The 21,589-nt window shown below is 45.2% G+C and overlaps 3 protein-coding genes across 10 annotated transcripts; all 3 read left to right on the top strand.

Annotated features, from left to right (window-relative positions):
- The first annotated feature begins 5,356 nt into the window (after positions 1–5,356).
- On the top strand, positions 5,357–6,793 carry LOC117844181 (uncharacterized). Its single transcript, XM_034724941.1, has 2 exons — positions 5,357–5,932; positions 6,215–6,793. Exons 1-2 carry the CDS (start codon positions 5,357–5,359, stop codon positions 6,791–6,793), a joined length of 1,155 nt encoding a protein of 384 aa, XP_034580832.1.
- A 1,679-nt stretch (positions 6,794–8,472) lies between these two features.
- Positions 8,473–12,778, top strand: LOC117845252 (uncharacterized). 2 transcript variants are annotated; one of them, XM_034726216.2, is made up of 3 exons: positions 8,478–10,195; positions 10,939–11,355; positions 12,635–12,778. In XM_034726216.2, exons 1-3 carry the CDS (start codon positions 8,890–8,892, stop codon positions 12,643–12,645), a joined length of 1,734 nt encoding a protein of 577 aa, XP_034582107.2. In that variant the 5' UTR covers positions 8,478–8,889; the 3' UTR covers positions 12,646–12,778. The 2 variants fall into 2 exon arrangements, with proteins under 2 accessions (XP_072148278.1, XP_034582107.2); XM_072292177.1 differs by lacking the exon at positions 12,635–12,778 and having other exon boundaries at positions 8,473–10,195; positions 10,910–11,310.
- Positions 12,779–16,312: 3,534 nt separating this feature from the next.
- Positions 16,313–21,128, top strand: LOC117846594 (uncharacterized). 7 transcript variants are annotated; one of them, XM_034727818.2, is made up of 5 exons: positions 16,313–16,711; positions 18,903–19,224; positions 19,314–20,005; positions 20,085–20,253; positions 20,331–21,128. In XM_034727818.2, exons 1-3 carry the CDS (start codon positions 16,657–16,659, stop codon positions 19,669–19,671), a joined length of 735 nt encoding a protein of 244 aa, XP_034583709.1. In that variant the 5' UTR covers positions 16,313–16,656; the 3' UTR covers positions 19,672–20,005; positions 20,085–20,253; positions 20,331–21,128. The 7 variants fall into 7 exon arrangements, 4 of the variants coding, with proteins under 4 accessions (XP_034583709.1, XP_072148276.1, XP_072148277.1 ...); XM_072292175.1 differs by having other exon boundaries at positions 19,314–20,253; positions 20,331–20,447; positions 20,540–21,128; XM_072292176.1 differs by having other exon boundaries at positions 19,314–20,253; positions 20,331–20,447; positions 20,525–21,128.
- The last annotated feature ends 461 nt before the right edge of the window (positions 21,129–21,589 follow it).

Raw genomic sequence — 21,589 nt, 5'->3', positions numbered from 1 at the left:
GTTGGTTAACCGTCAGGGAAATTGTTTTTCCTTTTCCCTGTTGGTATTTTGAATTTCCCTGTCGGTTTTGTCACCCACGGAGTTTCCAGCAGTGATTGTAGCTTAGTTTGATTCTCCCCTTTCTCTCCCTCTTGCAGCCCCGCAAGTATTTCATCTATCATACATAATTAAAACCATAAAATGAAGCCTTGTGGGGAACTCCCCCACATTTTTTGCTTTAGAAAAAATTGAGATGATGTGGCGCAACATGAGATCAGATTTATAGCAAATAATGACTTTAGTGGCTTCCATCTATTATAGTGAATACCCTACGCATTACTTCAAGGATTTGTAATGTTAGGTGAGATATGAGTGAATATGATAGGTGTGGGGACTGGGGCGGCGGATGTATTGGGATGGAAAAGGGAGAGTATGTGACTTTCTAGTTACATCGACAGGCCAAATAAATGGCTAAGTGAGGGGGGATGGTGGTGGACGAGTGATTAGCGGGTAGAGACATGAACGAGCATATCCAAATGGAAGCTCATAAATCTGGTGGTGCAGAAAATTGAAGTCCTATGGCGCTAAGAAACACTACCAGCTTTATAGAAATTAATAACTTTAATGGCCTCCATCTATTAGGAAATGAGACACGCATATATAATCAGGGTGATGCTGCTGAGCCCATCGTGGGCATCCTCTCGGGGCACACGACAACCTTGGGGGCCCTTTGTGTCATCCGAAAAGCAAGGAACCGTGAAGTCTTCGATGACGCCACCCTTGATGCAAGGGCAATGGAGGCCCTCCTGCTGTAGCATATCACTCTTTGGGTTCACCGTGCTTCCGTACGACTTGATGTACTGTGGATCCCGTTTTGTCCTGGTGCCGGTCCTTGAGCCATGTAAATCAGCCTTAGAAAGCAGCTGCTCCCCCTCTCCTCCCATGTGTATGTCCCTGTGTAACTATTTTGGTCCTGACTCCTGAGGACCTCTTTTGTATTATCTGGTTCGTGACCTGAATTGCAAAGGTTCATGCGTGCTGCGGGCCCCCTTGCTTCCTCAAATATATATATATATATATATATATATATATATATATATTGAGTAATTTACTATAACATTCTATATATATATAGTAGAACTGGAAACATTCATATCTTGAAGATATATATTCCTTAGATGATATATGTATCTTGTTTTTATTTTTCTTTTTTAGGAAAAATATATATGTATCTTGTTAATGTATATAAAAATTCTGAATACTGTTTCAGTAGATAAAAAAATGAAATGAGACACTCATAACCAAAGGCATCTTTGTATAGACTATACACTATAATGCTTTTCAATGTCACAGCAGTAGTTTTTGTTTGTTGCGGTTGGTGATTGGAAATGTTTCAGGCTACTTGTTGCAGCAATAGTTTCCGTTTGTCACGGGCTCACGGCTGGTGATTTGAAATGTTGGGATTACATTTTTCTGGATGTTGAACCTCTATTTGGCAATTTGAAATCTTCAGGCTACTTATCATGTATGTCGCATGAGTACCTTTTGTTAGATTTGAAATATTTCAGGGTACTCGTTCTAAATGTTGCAGCAGTAGATTTTCTTTGTTGTGATTGTTAATTTGAAATGTTGGGACTACTTATTATGAATGTTACAGCCATGGACTTCTTTTGTCGTGATTGTTCAGTTCAAATGTTAGAACTAGCTATGAATGTCAGCTACCGTTCTAGAATTCCACCTCATGACATCTTCAGGAGCACGCTCCGCTGCTAGTTGGAGATCTAGGAAGTGGATAGCCATTGCCCGTTACGAAGGCACTATACCCTGAGGCCAAGTTTGATTATCACCTGAACGCTAGTTTCTTGATTCATATCTATTGCAAGCAGGGGCGGATCCAGGGCCCGGGCTGCCCGGGCTGCAGCCCGGGGCGAGATCATGGAATCCCTTTAACCTATGTGCTGTTTAGCCTAACAAAATGAGGCTTAGGAGACAAAATTAGACTATTTTAGGTGTGATTCAACAGCTCAGCCCGGGGCGCAGCTCCGTTCTAGATCCGCCCCTGATTGCAAGGGTCCCATCCAATTGGCAATGCTCCCATCGGATATTCGAGCACTTGCAAGCTCGAAAAGAATGATCTTTCACCCAATTCATACCACAATTCTAATGGAAGAGGGTGAAGGAACATGAGGGGGATTGGTAAAAGAAAATGAAGATCTTACCACAAATCCGAAAAGAAAATCGCTGACCAAAACACTTCCAATCAAACTCCTCTGCTATGTTTAGAAGCCGCCGCTGCCACCAACTTAACTAATGATCTTTTAAAAAAATTAACGAACGATCATTAGAAAATGCAAACGAAATGAATCGGCCGCTACATTTGCCGTGGGCCAATTTTACGAACTCCACCAGCGACACTCAGTAACGTGCCTAGCCCAAAAATAAATGACAAAGCAACTATATTTCGGTCCATGAAAAGCAACAAACAGAATGAAGTCAAGTAGAATAACAAAAAGAAAATCACAAAGCAACCTACGTTGTCAAATTTTGACTGAAGACAATATATATAAATAGCACTATCATATATAAATCTTGTGTTGTATCATATAATATCCATAGCAGATGATGAACTTGCTAATATCCATCTAGACAAGCGTAGGCATGGGCTTAGTTTACTTTGGGCCCAAAAGTAATCAAGCCCAAACCATTCCTTGAAATTTCTAAATCGGTAATCACGTTATTATTTAGAGGCGGTGAATAAATCCAAATTTTTTTAGATTTGTATAGGAAAATATGCTAATAAATGCTACCTGTGAATATTATCATCACACTTTTGCCATCCAGTCTTTAAAGTTCCACGTATTTTTTTCTACTAAAAACTCAATATAAATTTTTCACCCGTTATTGTGTGGTCAAGACAATTTGTTTGTTTTTGGACCGACAATTTTAGAAAGCAGGCCACATTCGCCTTGGTAATACGCAGGCAAAAGATATAAATTAATAGTAAAATATAAATTTCTTGATGGGATGATACGTCTTATTCGGTATGGCTCGAATTTTGGGACTTTTAGGTTTCCGGCCATGATTTGCCACACTTAAAGTTATGTAAGTGTGCATTTAACCTTTGTAAGTGCGGCAAGCAACAAAAAAGTTTGGTAAAATAATTTGGAGCCACATTTTATCATACCTAAGAAAATTTTACCATACTTTTAACATTATGACATGTGGAGTCTAGAAAAATCTTACCTAAGATTAAGATTAGTAGCCAACGTACGGGTAAAGTACGAGTGGAAACTGAATATACCCTTAGCCCCACGTACGGGCCAAGTTTTCACGCAAAAGGAGCTGGAGACACTAAAAAATAAGGGTAGACAGGGGTATAAACCCCGTCTGAAATGTGCTAAACTAGGGTTCGACCCCTAAAAGACTAACCAGCTGTAATACGAGCCGCTTGCCAGCTCGAGGAATTCTGAGTTGTTCAATGAAGATCAAAATCTAATCCCGATGAAAAACCGGTACGTAGCGACCCTGGCTCCCACCGTGTAAGAACCATATTACGTATACTCGTATAGTAGATCAGTGGGATTCGATTCTCAGAATTGAGTACACATGGATGATTGTTTTTTCAATACACAGTTACAAATTGATTTCACAAGTGCCAAACTGATTATCAGTCGTGAAAGCAAACGGAGAGCAATACAAAAACTAAATAGAAACCGGGAGCACTTACTGTCGATGGATGCCATGCACATCACCGTAAACTGACAAACAAAGGAAAGGGTGAAAGGAAAAATAGGACAAAGGGTTAGATGGGCTGGAGTTTCCTTGGCCCATCATCCAGCGGCGGTCTACTTGCGCGGGAGAATCCACAAAATAGCACCGGTGTGTTATGGTGTTCAGGAAACAACATCCGGTCTTGGTGTATTGAGAGAATAGCATCGTAAGGTAAGTAACGAGTTAGCAAACAGCACTCTCCTTTTCTTTCCCCTTTGTTTTAATTGTTTCCGCTCCTTTCCACCTAAATCAAAAGACCGACCTGCTCTCTGCCTTCTTGACCGGTTCCCCAACTCACGAACTCCTTCCGCTCCGACCTCCAAGCCTACCCAAGCCCTAGACGGCATGGCTGGCGGCGGTGGCTAACCACTGCAGCCCCTAAAACGAGATTGGGAGGGAGCGGTGACCTACGTGGATCGAGCAGGATGGGTGATGACTCCTTCGGCGACGGTGGAAGGGCGCAGATAGCACATGTATCGTTTGGCAGAAGGGTGCAGATTGCGCCGGCGGTGACGGCATCGATGACGACGGGATGGTCGGCAACAAGGCATCAAATGGTGGAAGTTACGGCACATCTTTACGGTGAGTTCACATCCCCATCTGATTATGTAGTTCATGGTCCCCTTCTGTTCTGATTTTGGTACTTTTCCTCAATTGGTCTGTAGGAAAGACGATTTGTTTAGCTTGCGTGCTTCAATTCCAGCCTATACAACTCTTCTTGATGATGGAAGTAGAGTTGAGATGGAAGATAAAGAACATGTTTTATATGTAAACATTGCTGGTGGCTACTTAGTCCAACATTTAATTGATGATCTTGCAAGCAAAACAATCTAGGGGACTTGTCAGCAGCTAGTATGCTGGTTTTGGGAACGAGAAAACAAGTATCTGCAGCAGATTACCACAAACATTGATCTCGGTAATGCATTTCAGATGTATTGGACATGTAAATTGTTGACATTGGTTGTACAGTTTGAACTGAAACCACGCTATGAGAGGAGCATATCAATGGAGAGAAATTGTTGGGGAGCAAGAATGCAAGCCAGCTCGAGGGTGATGTGGATCCTGCTATGATGTATGATGCCGATGTTTTTGTTGGCGATGAACAATTTTATGTTGCTTTAGGATTTAGGGATGAGGATGACACTTGAGAGGCTCCTAAGGTGGAACATGTTTCAGATGCTAAGATTCTCGAGGCACAAATTCTTGTACATGATAATGCTGATTGTGAAGCTAACATTGTGGTTGACAAGGAAAATCCCAATATCCGGGTAGGTGAATGTTTTCCTACAATGCATGATTTTAGGATGGCTTTGAGACAATATGCAATCAAGAATGAGTTTGAGGTGCACAAAGTAGTGACTAATAAGTCAAGATATCGAGCTAAATGCAAAGCAGAGGGGTGCAATTGGAGAATAGTGGCTCGTAAATTGCCACATCAACCAACTGTTGTGGTAATTCTCTACATCCCTTTGGTTTTTTTAAATCTTGTTAAACATGTTTCTTTAACTTGTGAAATCTAGTGTAACAATTTTGTATACCTTCTTTTTAGATCTCAATGATACCTTGTGACCATGATTGTGTATCCAGTAGCAAATTAGTAAGCTCCATGGCATCTCAAAAATGGATTGTTGAGAAGGCTGTTGCATGGTTAAGGAAGAATCCAAACCTTGAGGCTAAGGATCTGCAAAATAAATTCAGTGAAGTTTATAGTGTTGAGGTGAGCTATGGGACTGCATGGGCAGGTAGGCAAAAAGCTCTAGATAAGATTTATGGGAGTTGGGATGACAGTTTTCAATCCTTGTTTAATTTTAGAGCTGAACTACTTGCAAACTCTCCTAGATCAATTATGGAGATCGACACCATCTGCAATGGAGATAATGTTCACTTTGACAAGTTGTTTGTTGCTTTGCAACCTTGCATAGATGGGTTTAAAAATGGGTGTAGGCCTTACGTCGGTATTGATTCAACAGCCTTGACTGGGAGGTACAATGGACAATTAGGAGCTACATGTGCCTTGGATGGCCACAATTGGATGTACCCGGTTGCATGGGGTGTCATTGGCTCAGAATCTAAAGATAATTGGACCTGGTTCATGAGTCAATTCAAGAAGGCAATAGGACATCCACCGGCACTAGCAATATCATCAGATGCATGCAAGGGTTTGGATGGTGCAGTCAAGAAGGTATTTCCTGGCGCTGAGCATAGGGAGTGCATGAGACATCTTTGGAAAAATTTCAGGAAGTATTATCGTGGCAAAATTTTTGACAAGAACATGTGGCCGGCTGCTAGGGCATACAGGCATGAGAGGTTTGATTACCATTTTGGTCAAATTATTGATGCATGTCCAGATGTTATAAGTTACCTAAATGAGCATCACAATCACTTGTGGAGTAGGTCTATGTTCTCCACCGAGATAAAATGTGATTATGTGAACAATAATCTAGCTGAGTGTTTCAATTCATAGATTAAGAACATCAAAGACTTGCCTATTGTTGATTTAGTTGACAGATTGAGGCAAATGACAATGGAGTTATGGGAAAAGAGAAGAAAAATTGCAGATAAGCTCTCTGGCAATATTCTTCCTGTTATTATAAGTGAACTTAAAGCTAAGACTAAAGGTTTAGGACATATGAGGGTCTGCAAAAATAGGCACAAGGCTGAGATTTTTGGCAATTACAAGGATTTGACACCTTGGCCGCATGTTGTGGACTTGCATGAGCACACATGTAGCTGTAGAGCATGGGAAGTGACTGGGAAGCCTTGTTGTCATGCTTTGACTTTCATACAAGCGGGGAGAAATGTTGACTTGGGCTCATTTGTGCATGAGTATTACTCTGTTGCGAGGTTCAAGGTTGCATATAGTGGTACAATTCCAACAATGACTGACAAGTCTCAATGGCCTAATGTGAACATGGGTTTCAAGTTACTCCCACCCAAATTGAAGATAGGACCAGGAAGGAAACGGAAGAACAGATTTAAGTCAAGTGATGAACTAGGTGCAAGGAAATTAGATAAGTGCGAAACATGTGGAGAAGTTGGATAGCATAATCCAAGTTGCAGTGTTACAAAGAAAAGGTAAGTAACCATATCTACTCATTTAATAATGTGCTGCAACTGATTTTTTTTGTATGCAGGAAGGCACCTTCCAAACCAAAGAACAGAGCAGTCAAGCAAAGGATAGTGCCTGCTGTTAATATATCTCCTGGAAGTATTACCCGAAGAAGGATATCTTTGTTACAGGGAGGTCAAGAGCATGCTCAAGGGCCATCTACTACCACTAACCTAGTGAAGCGCCTCTTTGTGCTACCCTAGGAAGGAGGGGCTGCATCATAAAATGGGACAGAATGATGGCTTAGTAGTGATGCATGGAATTTGTGTGATATTTTTGTGATCCATGCTACTTATTAGGTCTTTTAAAATATCTGGGTGCCAAATTGGTAATATTGATGCATGGGAATTGTGTGATATTTTGATCCATGCAACTTATAGTAGTTATTTTAAGATGTCTGAATGCCAAACTTTATTATACATATGTAAGGTGCAATCCTATGTAAGACATAATGGACCTCTAATGTATACAACATGTGGTATGTGGTGATATCTGTTGTTTCTTTGTTCCAATTGGATGGAAGGGGTAGAAAAAAAGGCAGCATAGCTGAAATGCACCATGGGCAATTTGATCTATTTGTAAATGGAAAGATGAGAAGAATCAAATAGAAGAATTGGAAAAGTAGATGATAGTGTGCTTTATAGATTTAGTGGCTAAAACCAGTGCCGTTTTCTGAATTTAGATGTTTTGAGTGTTGTTTCCTGAACACCTTCTAAAACTGGTGCTATTTTGTGGATTTCCCTCTACTTGCGTGGGAGGCATGTCCATCCTTTCCCATCGCTAGGGATGAATTTGGATGTCTGGAAATCCAAATTATCCGAATCCGTATCCGCTAAAAATGTCAATATGGATATCTGTATTCGTATTCGTTTTTAATATGGATGTCTAAATGGATGTATCCGTATTCAATTTTCAATGTTTTGCTCTCTCCGGTTCCAGATTCGTATTCGACAAAAATATGAAATATGCGACATTATCCGTATCCGCAAAGAATAAAGTATATAATGAAGCCATCTAAAACTTATTTATATTACTAAATACTAATTACAAATGATGTTAATTTTAATATTGCTAATGAAATAATTACTTGCACCATTTAAACTATTAAAAAATTATCCATATGACAAATTAGTAATTATGTTAACCTAATATTACTAGTTATATATAATGATAAAATTTAATTAATTTTAATATGACCATTCATATTAATTTTAAATACATTATATTATTTATTAAATGCTAAATCATATTTAAATGTATTAATGAACTTATTTTTATTATTAAATGATATATATTTATGGAAATACTTATTTTTATATTTATTTGATATATTTAACTATTTATTAATAAATATGTTATTTTTACTAAGATATCTATTATGTACCATGCTCATAATTTACTCCCTACTTGTAACATAATTTTTGATCAACTATAAAACCATAAAGCAAAATTGACACTTATTATGATGATATGTTATAAGACGAGCAGTATCCGAATGCGAATCCGAATTCGAACTATTCATTTTACATTCGTATTCGATAATATTTGTATCCGTATTCGATAATATTCGCATCCGTATTCGAATTCGAATTAAAATACGGTAAATAGTGCTATCCGATCCGAATCCATCTTTCCGCATCGCCGTTCATTCTCGTTCTCTCCTGTCCGTGCAGCGCCGCCATCCCTGCAAGCTCCGTCCCTCCCCTCCCCCACTAAATCCTTCGCCGCCGCATCGACTCCGTTCGCCCTCCCTCCTGCCTCCCGTCGCCCCTTTCTGTTCTAATCGTTTGCCCCCACCGACCTGGTCCGGCACGGCTGGATCTGGAGATAATCGAGCCGCCATCGAGGAATCGGGTCACCCCAGCGCATCGAGGCTGCGGCGGCAAGTCCGGCAGCTGGAACGGCGGGCGAGGGAGGCGGTAGCATCGGGCACCGGAGTTGGGGGATCGAGCAGGCGGGCTGGGGAGGGAGGGAGCGGACGGTTGCAGGGCCCACCTGTCGACGCCGAAACCAGGTGAGGGGAGGGAGTAATGGCGGCGCCGGCGGCCGGGAGCCAGACCTCACTCGATGACCTCGGCGACGACTCCGTTGGCGAGGTCCTCATCCGCCTCCCGTCCCAAGCGAGCCTCACCGTCGCCTCGGCGGTGTGCAAGCGGTGGCGCGGCCTCTGCACCTCCCCGGCGTTCCTCCGCCGCTTCCGCTTCCGCCGCCGCCACCTCGGCTCGCCTTTCCTCGGCCTCCTCCACTCCGCAGGCGGCATCTGGGACCTCCGCGTCCTCCGCGACGCCGGCGCCCGCTCCCGCCCCGACATCGCCGCCCCACTCCGCGCCGTGGACGGGGCCGTGCACGGCCTGACACGGTTCCGCCGCTACCAAGACCTGCAGATCCTGGACTACCGCGACGGCCGGTTTCTCCTGAAGCCACGCAAGTACAACCACCTCTTCCTGTACGACCTGCTCACCGGCGGCCACGCCGAGCTGAAGTGGCCGCTGCCGCATGTGTTCTCTGACATGACCGGCTTCCTGCTCGATGGCGGCAATGTCGTCTTCGTGTGCAAGAATGAACCCTCCGACAACCCGAACATTCCACCGCGGTGTGAAAGGGATCACTCCTGCTTGTACTCTGCGGGCACCGGTGAATGGCAGCTGCTGCAGCCGCCGTGCCGTGACGCCGATGCTGCAAGGTACGCCGTCTGCAGGCATGACGTAGCCTGGTCGCAGTGCGCCGGTGAGGTGATCTACAGCCGGTGCTCTCACCATGATGTTGGCCGGTGCCTTGTTGCCCTGGACACGAGGACGATGTCGCGCTCCATCGTGACCCTGCCCAGGTACCTGCAGCGCATCCCCTGCCCTTGGATGAAGACGAAGTCGCAGCGCGATTTCACCCTCATGGAGATGGATGACCGTGGCAACATTGGCTTGGTGGCAGCGGACGAGCGTAAATTCGTCCTGAGGGTGTGGCTCCGGCGTGAGGAAGGTGGTAACACTTCAGCCACCTGCCAAGGTGAGGAGTGGACGCTGTACAGAAAGGTGATGCTGCAGGGACTGGCTCACCAGGTTGCCGAGCGCTATGCCGTGCACCTGAACGCCTTGCAGGTTGTCGCGGCGTACTCAGGCACCGTGCACCTGAGGATGGTTGTTGAGGATGAGGAGCAAGCCGAGGGTAGCTTCTGCTTCTTCCCAGCTAAGGAGCAAGTCAAGGATAGATTGTGTTTCTTCGCGTCGCTGAACCTGGCGTGCATGGAATTCTCAAACGTGCAGTCAGAGACAGTGTGCGAGCAAGACAGGTTCTACCCGTTAACACTGCCATGGCGTGCTCCTTTTCTTCCTCCACCAGGTAACGAGGAAGTGGATAATTAAAGTTAATGCGAATGGCACCGTCTCAATGCATCTTTTGAGTATTAGTGCGTCCGAAGGATAACTATGGCATGTGCGGTTAAATGGTGTGTGTATGTGGTATGCCAAATGATTTGAGTAGTCTAAAAGATTCCTCAATTTGAAGGTGGTGAATAATATAGGTATGTCTTTTGTTCTAATAATGTATTTGGATACTCTGGCACAGTAGATTTGATCAATGGGCTCAAAATTTTGTATGGAGGTTGCCAGAGTAGATTTGATCAATGGGGTCAAGTTTTGTATGGAGATTGCTTTTCTTACAATTGTGTACCTGTTATTTTTTTGGAAAATACAATTGTATACCTGTTATGACAGGGGTTCTGCATGCAAAGTGAAACGCCTATAATCATATACTGTGGTTTGCTTGGAGCCTTATCACCACGGATAGCTGAATGTTCAGTTTACGAAAGCTTTTGAGGTGCTGAAAATTCAGGGATGGAATTGTTTGCTTATGTTTTTTTTGGATTAAACTGTTCTACAGATGCGGTGATAATTTCTTAGACTTATCTCATTGTCTCGCTAAACTTCGAAAATGTAGTTATATTGTACTAAACAGGTGATTCACCTGGTGTACACAGCTTGATTGATGATGAAGTTGTCGCGTCTCGTTGCAAGATTACATTCTCAAGGTTTATACCTCCATGTGGATTAACAGAATTTTGGCATGGTTGTGGCGAGTGGCAGACTGTGCTCCCAGCCAGCGATACACGTGGGCAGAAAAAACAAATGTGCACTCTATCTCCATCACCATCATGGACCTGTGGCGGACCGCCGGCAGGACAGCCGGACAGCCCACCCCTGAACCAGAAGGGGAGCTGCCTCATCCTCCTCGAAGCAGTGAGAGGCTCTCGCTGCTCCTCTCGACGCCTCCTCCCCGTCCTCGCGCCGACGCGTCCGTTCGGTCCTCGGTAGTTGGCACGGAGGAGCTGCCCCGCGTGCGCTCCCCATGCTTCTGCAGCGTGGGGCCCCTCCCTGCGCTCCGCGGGCTCCGTCCAGTGGGCTCTGCGGAGGCGGCAGCTCTCCGGCGGCGCAATGCTGCATCCCCCTCAGCTGGGCATGCTTCCTGCGGCCGACCAAGGAGAATAGCAGAGGGGCTCTCAGGTGAGTTCTAGGTAACTTTTCTTCTTTTGATACGAGTCCTGTATCAGTAGTGGTTCCTGACCTGGAACTTTTGTGTCCCCATCACTACCTTGATTTGATGCCGCATCAAATGAATGGTCCCCTGGCTTAGCAAATTTGTTCGTAGACAATTACACTCGAAAACTTCTGTAACTCCGCTACGAACTAATTGGATGCAGCTCAGTGCACTAATGTGACCATTTCATGCACTGCTACCTGTAAAATTCGAAAGTAAAAAAAGGCAGTAAAAACACTAAGAACAAAGTACTATATTTAGCTCCTAAGCAGTCACCTATCTCGAATCTTGATGTTGCTTTTTTTTGTTAAAGATAAATAGAAACCATTCAAATTGATGTCTTGTTGAGCTTTGTTGTGACAAATCACTGGGCTGTGATGTGAGAATACTATGCATTGCCAAGTGAGTATGAGATTTTTCTGTTATCCACATTCTTTTATCTTAGTGAGATAGTCATAGTAACTCCCTTCAAATTGTTGCCCACTTTCCATCAATCAAAGTCTTGCACAAACTTCCAACTGCTTTCTACAAAATGACACTTCAAATAATAGTTCAAGCACCTTCCTGCTTCTTTTAGAGGATCAGGGTAGTCATTTTCAGTGGGTATCTTGATTTAAATAGTAACATCTTTCGTTGAAAGGTGGATTTCTTGTTGATTTGGCCTTTACTTTGTATCTAAGTTTATAATATGAAAGGAAAAGGTCTATTTTAGTACCCTCACCAATTCTATTTGTGCGCCTACCCCTAAACAAAACTTAGGGCACGTTTGGTTGGTTACCAATTGTGACCCTTCCAAAAAATTGTTGCGCCCTCAAAATTTGGCCTGGGTTTGGTTGCCTGCCGATCATTGGCTGCCAACTTCCTCCTAGTTGCAGCACAGAACCAACACGGGCAAAAACACAGGCGGCAGAATCGCTCGCCAACAATTTGGCAGCCAACGGAAGCTCCAAGAGCTATGTGGCAGCATCTCAAGTTACTCTCCCAAACTATTCCACTTGGGCCAAGCTACCACCTAATGAGATTTTTCTTTTTTTTTCCTCCATGCACAGGTCGAATTTTACGTTCAAATTTGCTGAGCAGATAGAGAACATGATGTTTTATGTTAGAAAAAAATAATTATTTCTAAATTATTTTTCTATAAAATAGGGCATCATGTGGTCTATTTTCATATTGTTGTGCAGAGTTCTTTTTCTCTGCTCCTCAGAAGCTTTGGTACCACGGTTTGATATCTGTACTCTGTTTCAGTTACCAGATGAAAAACTGCAGATTGAGGCCAGCCTTTGCTTTGGAAACTGGTGGGCCATCTAACACTGATGGCCAAGATTTTGATGAGGACAGTGGCTTCCTTGGTAGGACAAGGCTGGGCAGACTCATCCAAGCCGCTGGAAGGGAGCTACTTGAAAAGCTGAACTCTGGCAGTACCAACTCCCCCACAAAGATATTCCTCGTCCTCCTTGGCTTCTACACTGCCAACGCCTTGGCAACAATACTAGGGCAGACTGGCGACTGGGATGTTCTTGTTGCTGCTGTTGTAGTGGCTGCCATTGAGGGAATTGGCATGCTTATGTACAGAAAACCAATCGCCAGGCCTCCTGGGAGGCTTCAGAAATTGATTTCGATGGTGAACTACTGGAAAGCCGGTGTATGTCTGGGCCTTTTCGTGGACGCCTTCAAGGTGGGTAGCTGAGTTACGCTGTCATCTTCTGCTATGTGCCTACAAGTAATGTTGGTGGTACACTGGGATCATGATAACACCAGGATATGGTTCCGCGATAGCCATTGCTTATTGCTCAAATTTTAGTATTGTTACATTTGGCTCGAATTCTGGAACAGATGGCTGCTGTTGAAGCTATTTGATTTCTTCAAAGTTGTCGAGATGTTTGGAGCAGATATTATTCTTTTTTTTGCTAAGTGCTGCAAGCTGTTAAGCATTATTTGGCCTGTAAAGTGTATATATGCTGTACTCCTTGACTTCCATGTCATATAACCCTAATCTAATATGCATTTGTGCTTATTCGGAGAAGGCTGATGAATTTCTTCCGTAGAGATATCGTACTTACCTTGTAATAGTTTGTGCATGTGAGTGTTGTGATGACTTTGACGAAGTGAGTCTAGTTCAACTGGCTACGGTGGGAGGTGTTAGTTGTGTACTCTAACCACTTAGGTCCAAATCCCCTCTAGCTCGAATTGAATTTGGATGCCTATTTCTTTTTTTAATGAAAAATCACCTACCTTCTCCTAGGTGATCTATTTTTTTTTTTGCGTGTTGTGATGACTTTGATACTTCATTAAGTTAGCTGTAGATGAGAGTATTTACGCTTTCTACTACTTTCAATTGTGGAAGAACTCAAGTCATTCCATTCATGGGTGTGTAGTTGTTTACCTTCTCATTGGGTGATTTTACTTAATTAGGATGGGCGGCGCGCTACGCTACGCTGCGCCCGTATACTTGCCGTGTCCATAACCTGTACCGGATGTTCCAGTAGTATCAGTTCCTCTTAGTTCTTTTTAATTATTGGCAGTGTTGCCGACCACTTGCTTATTGCTAATAGCAAAAAACCCGAGAACACTATGCAAGCACATAGAGGAGCCACAAACGGATCCATAAGATCGAATATAGTTGTCATCAGCATGCTGTCAAATCAAAATGGACACAGGAGGACATGATCAATATACATATCAGTACATAAGGCCAACCTACAGTTAATAGAACGAAGGAAAATATTGTGATCATGTCCTGTTCTCCTATTCCTTTTTGGTTCAGATCGATAAAAAAATATTAGTGCACGGGTAAATCGAGAACTCCAACAGTAAGCATCACATGTTCGTGCTGAAATCCTTCCAAATGTATGTGAGGCTGCTCAACATAATAAAAGAAAAAAGTGATCATGCCAAAATGAAAAGAAATATATATTGAAAATACGATAAAGAAACCATATTGACTAAAAATTAGTCAATATGGTAGAGGCTGCACCATGTGCTTCTAGTTTATTAGGCCAGTCTCAGCGGGTGTCATGGGATTTCGTTAGCATTAAATTCTGTGCCACATCACTGGGGCTGTTCGCTTATAAGCCGGCTGAAAAGCTGAAACGGCTGATTTGTTATAAGAGGAAAACACTGTTTGGTGGCTGATAAGCTAGCTGAATAAGCTGAAACGAACATACCCAGTAGTTTTGCTAACTTGGTAAGTTAATTATGAAGAAAGATGAGAGTGGAGTTTCATCCCCGTAAAACCAGCTTGCACATTTTCCCATAAAGCCTAATAAAACTTGCACTGAGGATTCATCGCATGATAACATTATAACACCATGCAACAATTAAATGTTGCAGGCTTTCTATCAAACTGTGCTATGAAATTATGCACTGAGAGTGACAGTTTCATTTAATCGAAAAGCTAATATGGTAGTTTTGGGTACTGTGCGATGAAATCATGCACTGAGATTATCCCTGAACAATTTAGGACCCTACAATGTGAGCGACTAACGTGAGGAAACAGTTTATATAAGTCACTAAGATTAATGGTAGCATCTACCGCCCTTAAATATGGAAACATCTTCTACCGCTGTAATAAACTCAGATAAAGAGGACAAGGATAAGATATAGAGAAAAACCTACCCATTCTCAATTTGCGTCATAATATAAGAAATAACTAATCCTATTAATCAAGAACTAAACTTGTTTTCTAATAAAACGAATGTTAAGCATGTACGGGCTACAATGCGCGGATACTTGCGAACGCTCACGTATCATATCAGATGCTGTTACTCATCCGATACTGTCCGGACACTGATACTCACTCGATACTTGTCAAACAAGTATCAAATATTTTAATAATTTTTAATAAATAAAATAATCCTGAAATTTGTTGATACCTTTCCGATTCTTTCACTATACCTAGAAACCCTAACCTCTCATTCTATCTATAAACATATTATTGTTCATAGTACTTGTCGGATTTATAAGCCTGGCAGTTCACCAGGGTTACCCAAGTGGTTGATTTGTAGGTGAGAACGATTGCGAAACTAAGAACTCGAAGGTGATCGCGAGAAAACGAAGGGACACGAGGGTTTTAGACAAATTTGAGCTTCCAAGGAGTAATACCCTACGTCCTGTATGTGTGGATTGTATTGCTTGATATGAGTTGAGATGTCCCCGGGGTGCCCTTGGCCGCCTTACATAGATTGACGACCAAGAGTTACAACTCGGTCTGAATCTAATCTACTCGGTCTTTACATGGAAGGTACTCTAAGCGGATTACAATATGTGTTTCACAATATCCAGATAGATTCAGACAGTCCAGTTGTCTTGTCGTGCACTCAAAGTAACTTCATATCCTGGACCCGCATGCCCTGGTCGGGCGGGCCCACTTGTCAGGTTTGGCTGGTATCTTGATCGATGGGGACCTATGGGGTACCCATATCCCTCAAGCCCCCCGAGCAATGTGTAAGTGAATAGGAACTTGAGGTTGTCGCAGCGAAGCTTGAATTTAGGTCGGCTGAAGTTGTGATGACTTCATGGTGATGGAGAGGCTGCGCAGTGCTCAAAAAAGGAAGAAAAACCCGAGCATGTGCAGAACCAACGCGCAGAGCGAAGCTGGGTGCCGAGTTGATGGAGGTCAGGCATCCAACAAGTCGAAACGAAGGTTACGGAGGGCGTCGCAAGACGCACTTCGTAGGAGTAGCCCCCGAGCATTGAGGTGATTAGTATAATCGGTGCAATGGTAAAAAAGGCAGTTGTCTCTTTGAAGCAATCTTTAGTGTCCGGGCATAGCCACGGAAGCATGCCAACCAAAAATCCATGCCCAAATCTCTTGGGGATGAAGTAATGATGGGTAAACGACACGAAGGTCTTTGTTCACGGGAGTGCGGCTGCATCAGTGGAGTAGCATTGGAATACTATTTCATCGTGGCAGTTGCACGGGGATTCTGCTCCATCATAGCATCTGTACAGGGATTCTTTTTCGCTAAAGCAGGTGCACGGGAGTACTATTTCGCCAGGAGAGCTGCACGGGAGTATTGCCCACCAGCACTTTGAGGACAAGGCTGGGCACCACGTGATGTGGAGTCATGCTGGTGTGTAGGGGCTCTGCCATGCATATTCACGAGCTTTCTGTGGCATCTTGGAGGGTAACCGGCAGCCTAGCAATAAATAGACCTGCTTTTTGCCTTGGAGGGTCATGGCTCGAGTTATAGTGCTTGTTGGCTTGAAGCTTGTAGTGCTTGATAGGAGTAGCCTCCAGCAATGTTTCTGATGCCAGAAGAATTCTCATGAAGGATACCCAGGTGCTCCTTTCCTCCACAGTCTCTGCGATCAAGTCAGGAGGTAACGATGCTAGAAGAATACTTGTGAGGAGGTTGTATCGTGAACCCTCCCAACTTTATCTAGGACCCCGGCAAGGAAGCTTGAGCGCAGCTTTCTTGTATTGCACTTTTTTCTTCTTCTGCGTTGTAGCTTCTTATCCTAGGATGTCATCTATCTTAGAGCTGTTCACACATGCTTTGTGTCATGTAATGCCGTGAATTTGATTTTAGCCAAATGAAAATCTATCTTTGCATCTGTTTCTTATGTTTATGAGGCCGTAGAGGTGTGCTCCACTTTGTGTCATGTAATGCAAGGGCCAGGGAGGTGTGCTGAGTAGGATTAGGCACCCAGCCCCCTGAGGACAGGACTAGCAAGAGCCGCGTAGGCACGTCGAGTAGAATTGGGCGCCCAGCCCCCAAGGAAAAGGACTAGCAAGGGCCGCGGAGGCGCGTTGAGTAGAATTGGGCGCCCAGCCACTGAGGAGATGACTGGCGAGGGCTGTGGAGGTGCGCCGAGTAGAATTGGGTGCCTAGCCCCTGAGGAGAGGACTGGCGAGGGCCGTGAAGGTGGGCCGAGTAGAATTAGGCGCTCAGCCATCAAGGAGAGGACTGACGAGGGCCGTGGCGGTGCATCAAGTAAGATTGTGCATTTGACCCTAAGGTCGAGGGATGGCAAGGCTAGGGAGGCGCTCTGTAGCAAAAATACTGAAAAATCCGTTAGGCACACAGTGGGTTAACGAAAAGGTCCATTCTTTCCGCCCGGCACGTTTATGCGGCATTAACGGAGGGCCCGTGGTTTTCGTTCGTGAATGATGCCATCATCTCCTTTAAAAGAGCGGGGGTTGCGCGACCGTTGCCATTCTCATCTTCAATCCCTTGCTACGCCGCTGTCCAGAGTTCACTGAGCACTCCACCACCGCTTTCGCGAACCCTAGGTTGCGCCGCCATATTCCCAAATCTTCTTCGCATACGCACATACGCGCTGCCGCTGTTGTTCAGGTTGTTGCGCCACCTCCGCCTGAGCCGTTGCGCAACTTTTATGTGCAGCAAAACCCTAGTGCCTTTTAGATCCACTCCGTGAACTCGCAAAGCAATGGTGAAGCGCAATGCCTTGAATCCTTCCTCCGCGTGGATGAAGAGCGTCATGATGCATGAGAGGGTCCAAGCCTTCGTCAACCGCGGGCTTCTCGGTTTGTAGGAGCTACTGGATAGGCGAGCGACCGCCGGTTAGGAGTTTCCATCTGAGGATATGGAGCAATCCATGGTCTTCACCCCATTCTTCGAGTGCGGGTTCGGGATCCCGACTAGGGATGTCTTCCGTGGGCTCCTTCACTACTATAAGATCAAGTTGGTACACCTCAATCCTAACTTGATCTTAGACGTTGCTGTTTTCATCCATTTGTGCGAGGCATATTTGGGTATCCCCTCCCACTTCAATCTATGGAGAATTTGTATCAACTTAAGCCCGTGAATACCAAGGAAGGATAGGGTCATAGATGGGGCTAGTTTTTCTCTGCGTCCCAATAGGATGCGCGAGTACTTTGATCTTTAGCTGAAGGAGTCTCACAAGGGGTGGCACGCCGAGTGGTTCCTGATTGCCAACCAGAAGCCGGAGTTGCCACGGTGTAGCGGTTTAGATCCTGTGTCTATATCTAAGTGGTAGGACCAACCCACCGATGCAGAGCAGGTCCAAGTGAATGAGCTTCTAGAAAAATTTGTTAACCTCAAGGCCCGAGAACTGATGCCCATGGCAATTGGGATCAACTTCTGTCAGCGGGCCACTCAGCCTATCAAGAACCGAGTACATCCATCATACGAGTACTTGGGGCTTGTTGATCCGACTCGGGAGGTTGATGGTGCAGTGTCCGTTGACGAGATTTATCATCGGTTGTCAGGGTTATTCAAGAGCGAGTTCCACAACACGGGCGCCCCCATACCTTCTCTTTGAGGAATCCGCTGACTAGCCCGTTGAGTCTGCATTTATTTATGCTTAGATGAGGTGCACTTCTGATTTGTGATCTTTCTAATTTGAATTCATGTCTTGATTTAGAGCGATCCTTGTGTATATTTCTACCCCCCGTCGTTGCCTAGTGAGACTCAGGCGGTGTTGCCCAAGGTCACACTGGTTAATGTGCCGGTTGCGCCGCCACCGTGCTTTGAGTTTGAGTCAGAGTCCTCTCTTGGACTTGTGGCTGATGAAGACCAAGGTGCAGGTTGGGAGGCTCGGCAAGTGACTCACAAGCGGCCCCATTACAAGGCCTCACAACTGGCCAAGAAGAAGAAGAAGGTGGTCGGTCGGAAAAAAGGCGTGCCGACTACCACTGCTACTGCCGAAACGGCCAGCGGAGCGGGATCTGGCGCGCCAAGCCTTGTTGCACAGGGCGGGGAGCCGAAGCTCGGGGGAACTACTGCTAATGATGCAGCGTACCTCAAGGACATACTAAAGGAGAGGATGCGGGGCGGCTCTAGTGGTGATGCGCCTAATCCGCCACAAGAGTTGCGCTCGAAATTCCGTTTGTTTACTAAGAGTACTTTGTAAGTGTCGCCGTCTTCTATTGTGCTTTCTATGCTTGAGACAATAGTTTGATTTCTTGGTTTTTTTGCTTGCTATGTTTATGATACAGAGCTAGCACCCGATCTGATGACGGTGCCACCCAACTAGAAAGATGCCCTAGTCAGGCTGAAGCTGACAGCGGTTGTACCGCTTGGCAGCTATTAGCTCCCGAGGTTGGTGTTGGTGTTGTAGTTGCGGAGGTTGCACTGAGCTCTATGCCACAACAAGTTGAAGTCAGCGCTAAAGTCACTGACAACAGCGTGGCCGACCTCAGTGTTGTATTGGAGATAAAGGAGGAGGCCGAGGGCCGGGGCGTAGTTGGGGATGGCGTTCAGGTTGGGGATGTAGCTCGGGGGCTTGCTGTGGTTGAGGATGCGGAGGTCGAGCATGCGACCCAGGGGGACGCGGAGGTCGGGCGTGCAGCTTAGGGGGATAGTGGTGTCGAAGGCGTGGCCCAAGCAGATGCTGAGGTTGGTGCTCGCATCGAGGGTGCGACTCCAGCGAACGCTGAGGTCGGGCAAGCGGCGCTAGAGGACATGGTGGTGGAGGACGCGGCTGAGGATGGTACTGAGGCCGATCATCATTAGGAGGATCCACCTAGGGACAATGTGTTGCCTGATGCGCTCCCTACGTGTGGATCTAATGATCCTACCGCTGCTCTGTATATAGTTGAAGAGGTTGAGGAGGATGATGAAAAAGATAGGAAGGCCATTGCTCGGCTGCATGAGGCCAGAGCTAAGATTTCCGAGTACCTTCACATGAGTATGCTGATCAATCTGTTGGGTTTGAGCTTGAAATTCAATTTTCTTTTGCAGAGCTCTGATTTTGTGAATTTGAGTAGGGCCTGGCTGAGCGTGCGCACAAGAGAAAATAGGTGGTCTACCACTGCGATTGCTTCCGGTCATGAGCAACGCAACTGGAGACTAAGCTTGAACAAACAAGGCAGGAGATCCAGAGGCGGCAGGCATGACGAGAGGTCAAGAAGACCACTCAAGATGGGCTCCTGAGAGGTACAGTTGGTCAACTTGTTCTCGATAGTATTTTATGCGAGGTTCACACTAATGCAATCTTTTGTTGGTTCTTGTAGATTTCGCTGCACAAGTGACCAGGCTACAACGGAGCCTTAGGGAGGGTGAGGCCGCCAGGGCACGCCTTGAGGCTAGCTTTGCTGGAGAAAGGTAGTTCATTAGCTCAGAGTTGGTAGGTGAGTCTTGCTGAGTTATGAGGTCGTGTTTGCTTCCTGGTGTCTTTGTCCTGATGTAGATTTGGTCAGCTGAGCAGATTCCATGCGTTTAGTGGTGAGGTTGCAGGAGGGCCTGAGAGAATGCGAAGATGCCAATGCGCGCCTCCAAGAGCAGCATGATGCTACGGTTAGCCACAAATACGCGGTCTCCTAAAAGTTGGCTTATGTGGCCAACGCGCGCAGGGGTCTTGAGCGTAGCCTGGAGGAGTCCGTAGCTAATCTTCGGAATGACTAGCGCATGATTGCAGGCTTGGATCTGAATCTAGAGGAGCTTTGGAAGTCGGCTGGATACCTGATGGATATGATCACGAAGGATGCCGATCCAGCGAAGCCAACGCCTTTGGAGGACCACCTAAGAGCCGCGCCGGGTCATTTGTTGAGGCTGCTGAAGGACACCCCCATTGAGTGCATTAAGAACTCATTCACATTGCTCCATTCGCATTTCCCGACCACTCCCCTGGAGCGTGCCGCTACTGGGATCGCTATTGATTTTGATGTGGCCATAGTCCTGGAGGTTGTAGAGAAATAAAATGGCGGCGGGGAGATCATTGTGAACAATCTTGACCTGTAAAATATTGTAAGATGTGTTAAACTATTTCATGTAATGACAAAGTAAGATGTTATGTTTAGGAAGAAAAACTCCATCCCTCCTTTGGCGTATACGACATGGCATCGTGTAGATGAAGCCTAGAGTCACTAAGCACCTAGCGTCACCTGACCAGCATCCTACTGAGAGTGGATCTCGAGCTTTTAGGAGGGGTGAACGCGAGGTTGAGTAGGTTTCAAAAGCTAGGACACGGACCACACGTGTTAGTTGTATAGCCGCGAGAGGGGTTGGAAAAAGGAATGACCCGGAGGTCAGCAAGGGGAGCCCTTGAGCATGTAAGCGAGCGGGCTGCTAAGCAGGCCGGGCAGCCCCCGAGCGTAAAGCATAGCTCAGGAAAGAAAAGCAGTAAGGCAATAGGTACGCAAAAATGGAACCACAGGGGTATTTATTTATTCAATATGAAGAGGGAAATCAGAGTACATAGCTGTACATTCTAAGGGTAGAATCATCATAGATGCTCGATGTTCCAAGGGTTGGGTCGCCAGATCCATTTACC

The sequence above is a fragment of the Setaria viridis genome, chromosome 2 (assembly GCF_005286985.2).
Source record: "Setaria viridis chromosome 2, Setaria_viridis_v4.0, whole genome shotgun sequence".
NCBI lineage: Eukaryota > Viridiplantae > Streptophyta > Magnoliopsida > Poales > Poaceae > Setaria > Setaria viridis.
This window is presented reverse-complemented; position numbering and strand designations above follow the sequence as displayed.

Excerpts from the sequence above, each read along its gene's own strand:
- LOC117844181 (XM_034724941.1), top strand. The coding sequence starts at position 5,357 with ATGGCATCTCAAAAATGGATTGTTGAGAAGGCTGTTGCATGGTTAAGG. Across the intron at positions 5,933-6,214 it reads TGGATGGTGCAGTCAAGAAG|ATTAAGAACATCAAAGACTT; the intron begins GTATTTCCTGGC and ends TTCAATTCATAG.
- LOC117846594 (XM_034727818.2), top strand. The coding sequence starts at position 16,657 with ATGAAGGATACCCAGGTGCTCCTTTCCTCCACAGTCTCTGCGATCAAG. Across the intron at positions 16,712-18,902 it reads CTCTGCGATCAAGTCAGGAG|GTTGGGAGGCTCGGCAAGTG; the intron begins GTAACGATGCTA and ends ACCAAGGTGCAG. Across the intron at positions 19,225-19,313 it reads TTGTTTACTAAGAGTACTTT|AGCTAGCACCCGATCTGATG; the intron begins GTAAGTGTCGCC and ends TTTATGATACAG.
- LOC117845252 (XM_034726216.2), top strand. The coding sequence starts at position 8,890 with ATGGCGGCGCCGGCGGCCGGGAGCCAGACCTCACTCGATGACCTCGGC. Across the intron at positions 10,196-10,938 it reads TCCTTTTCTTCCTCCACCAG|ACTGTGCTCCCAGCCAGCGA; the intron begins GTAACGAGGAAG and ends GGCGAGTGGCAG.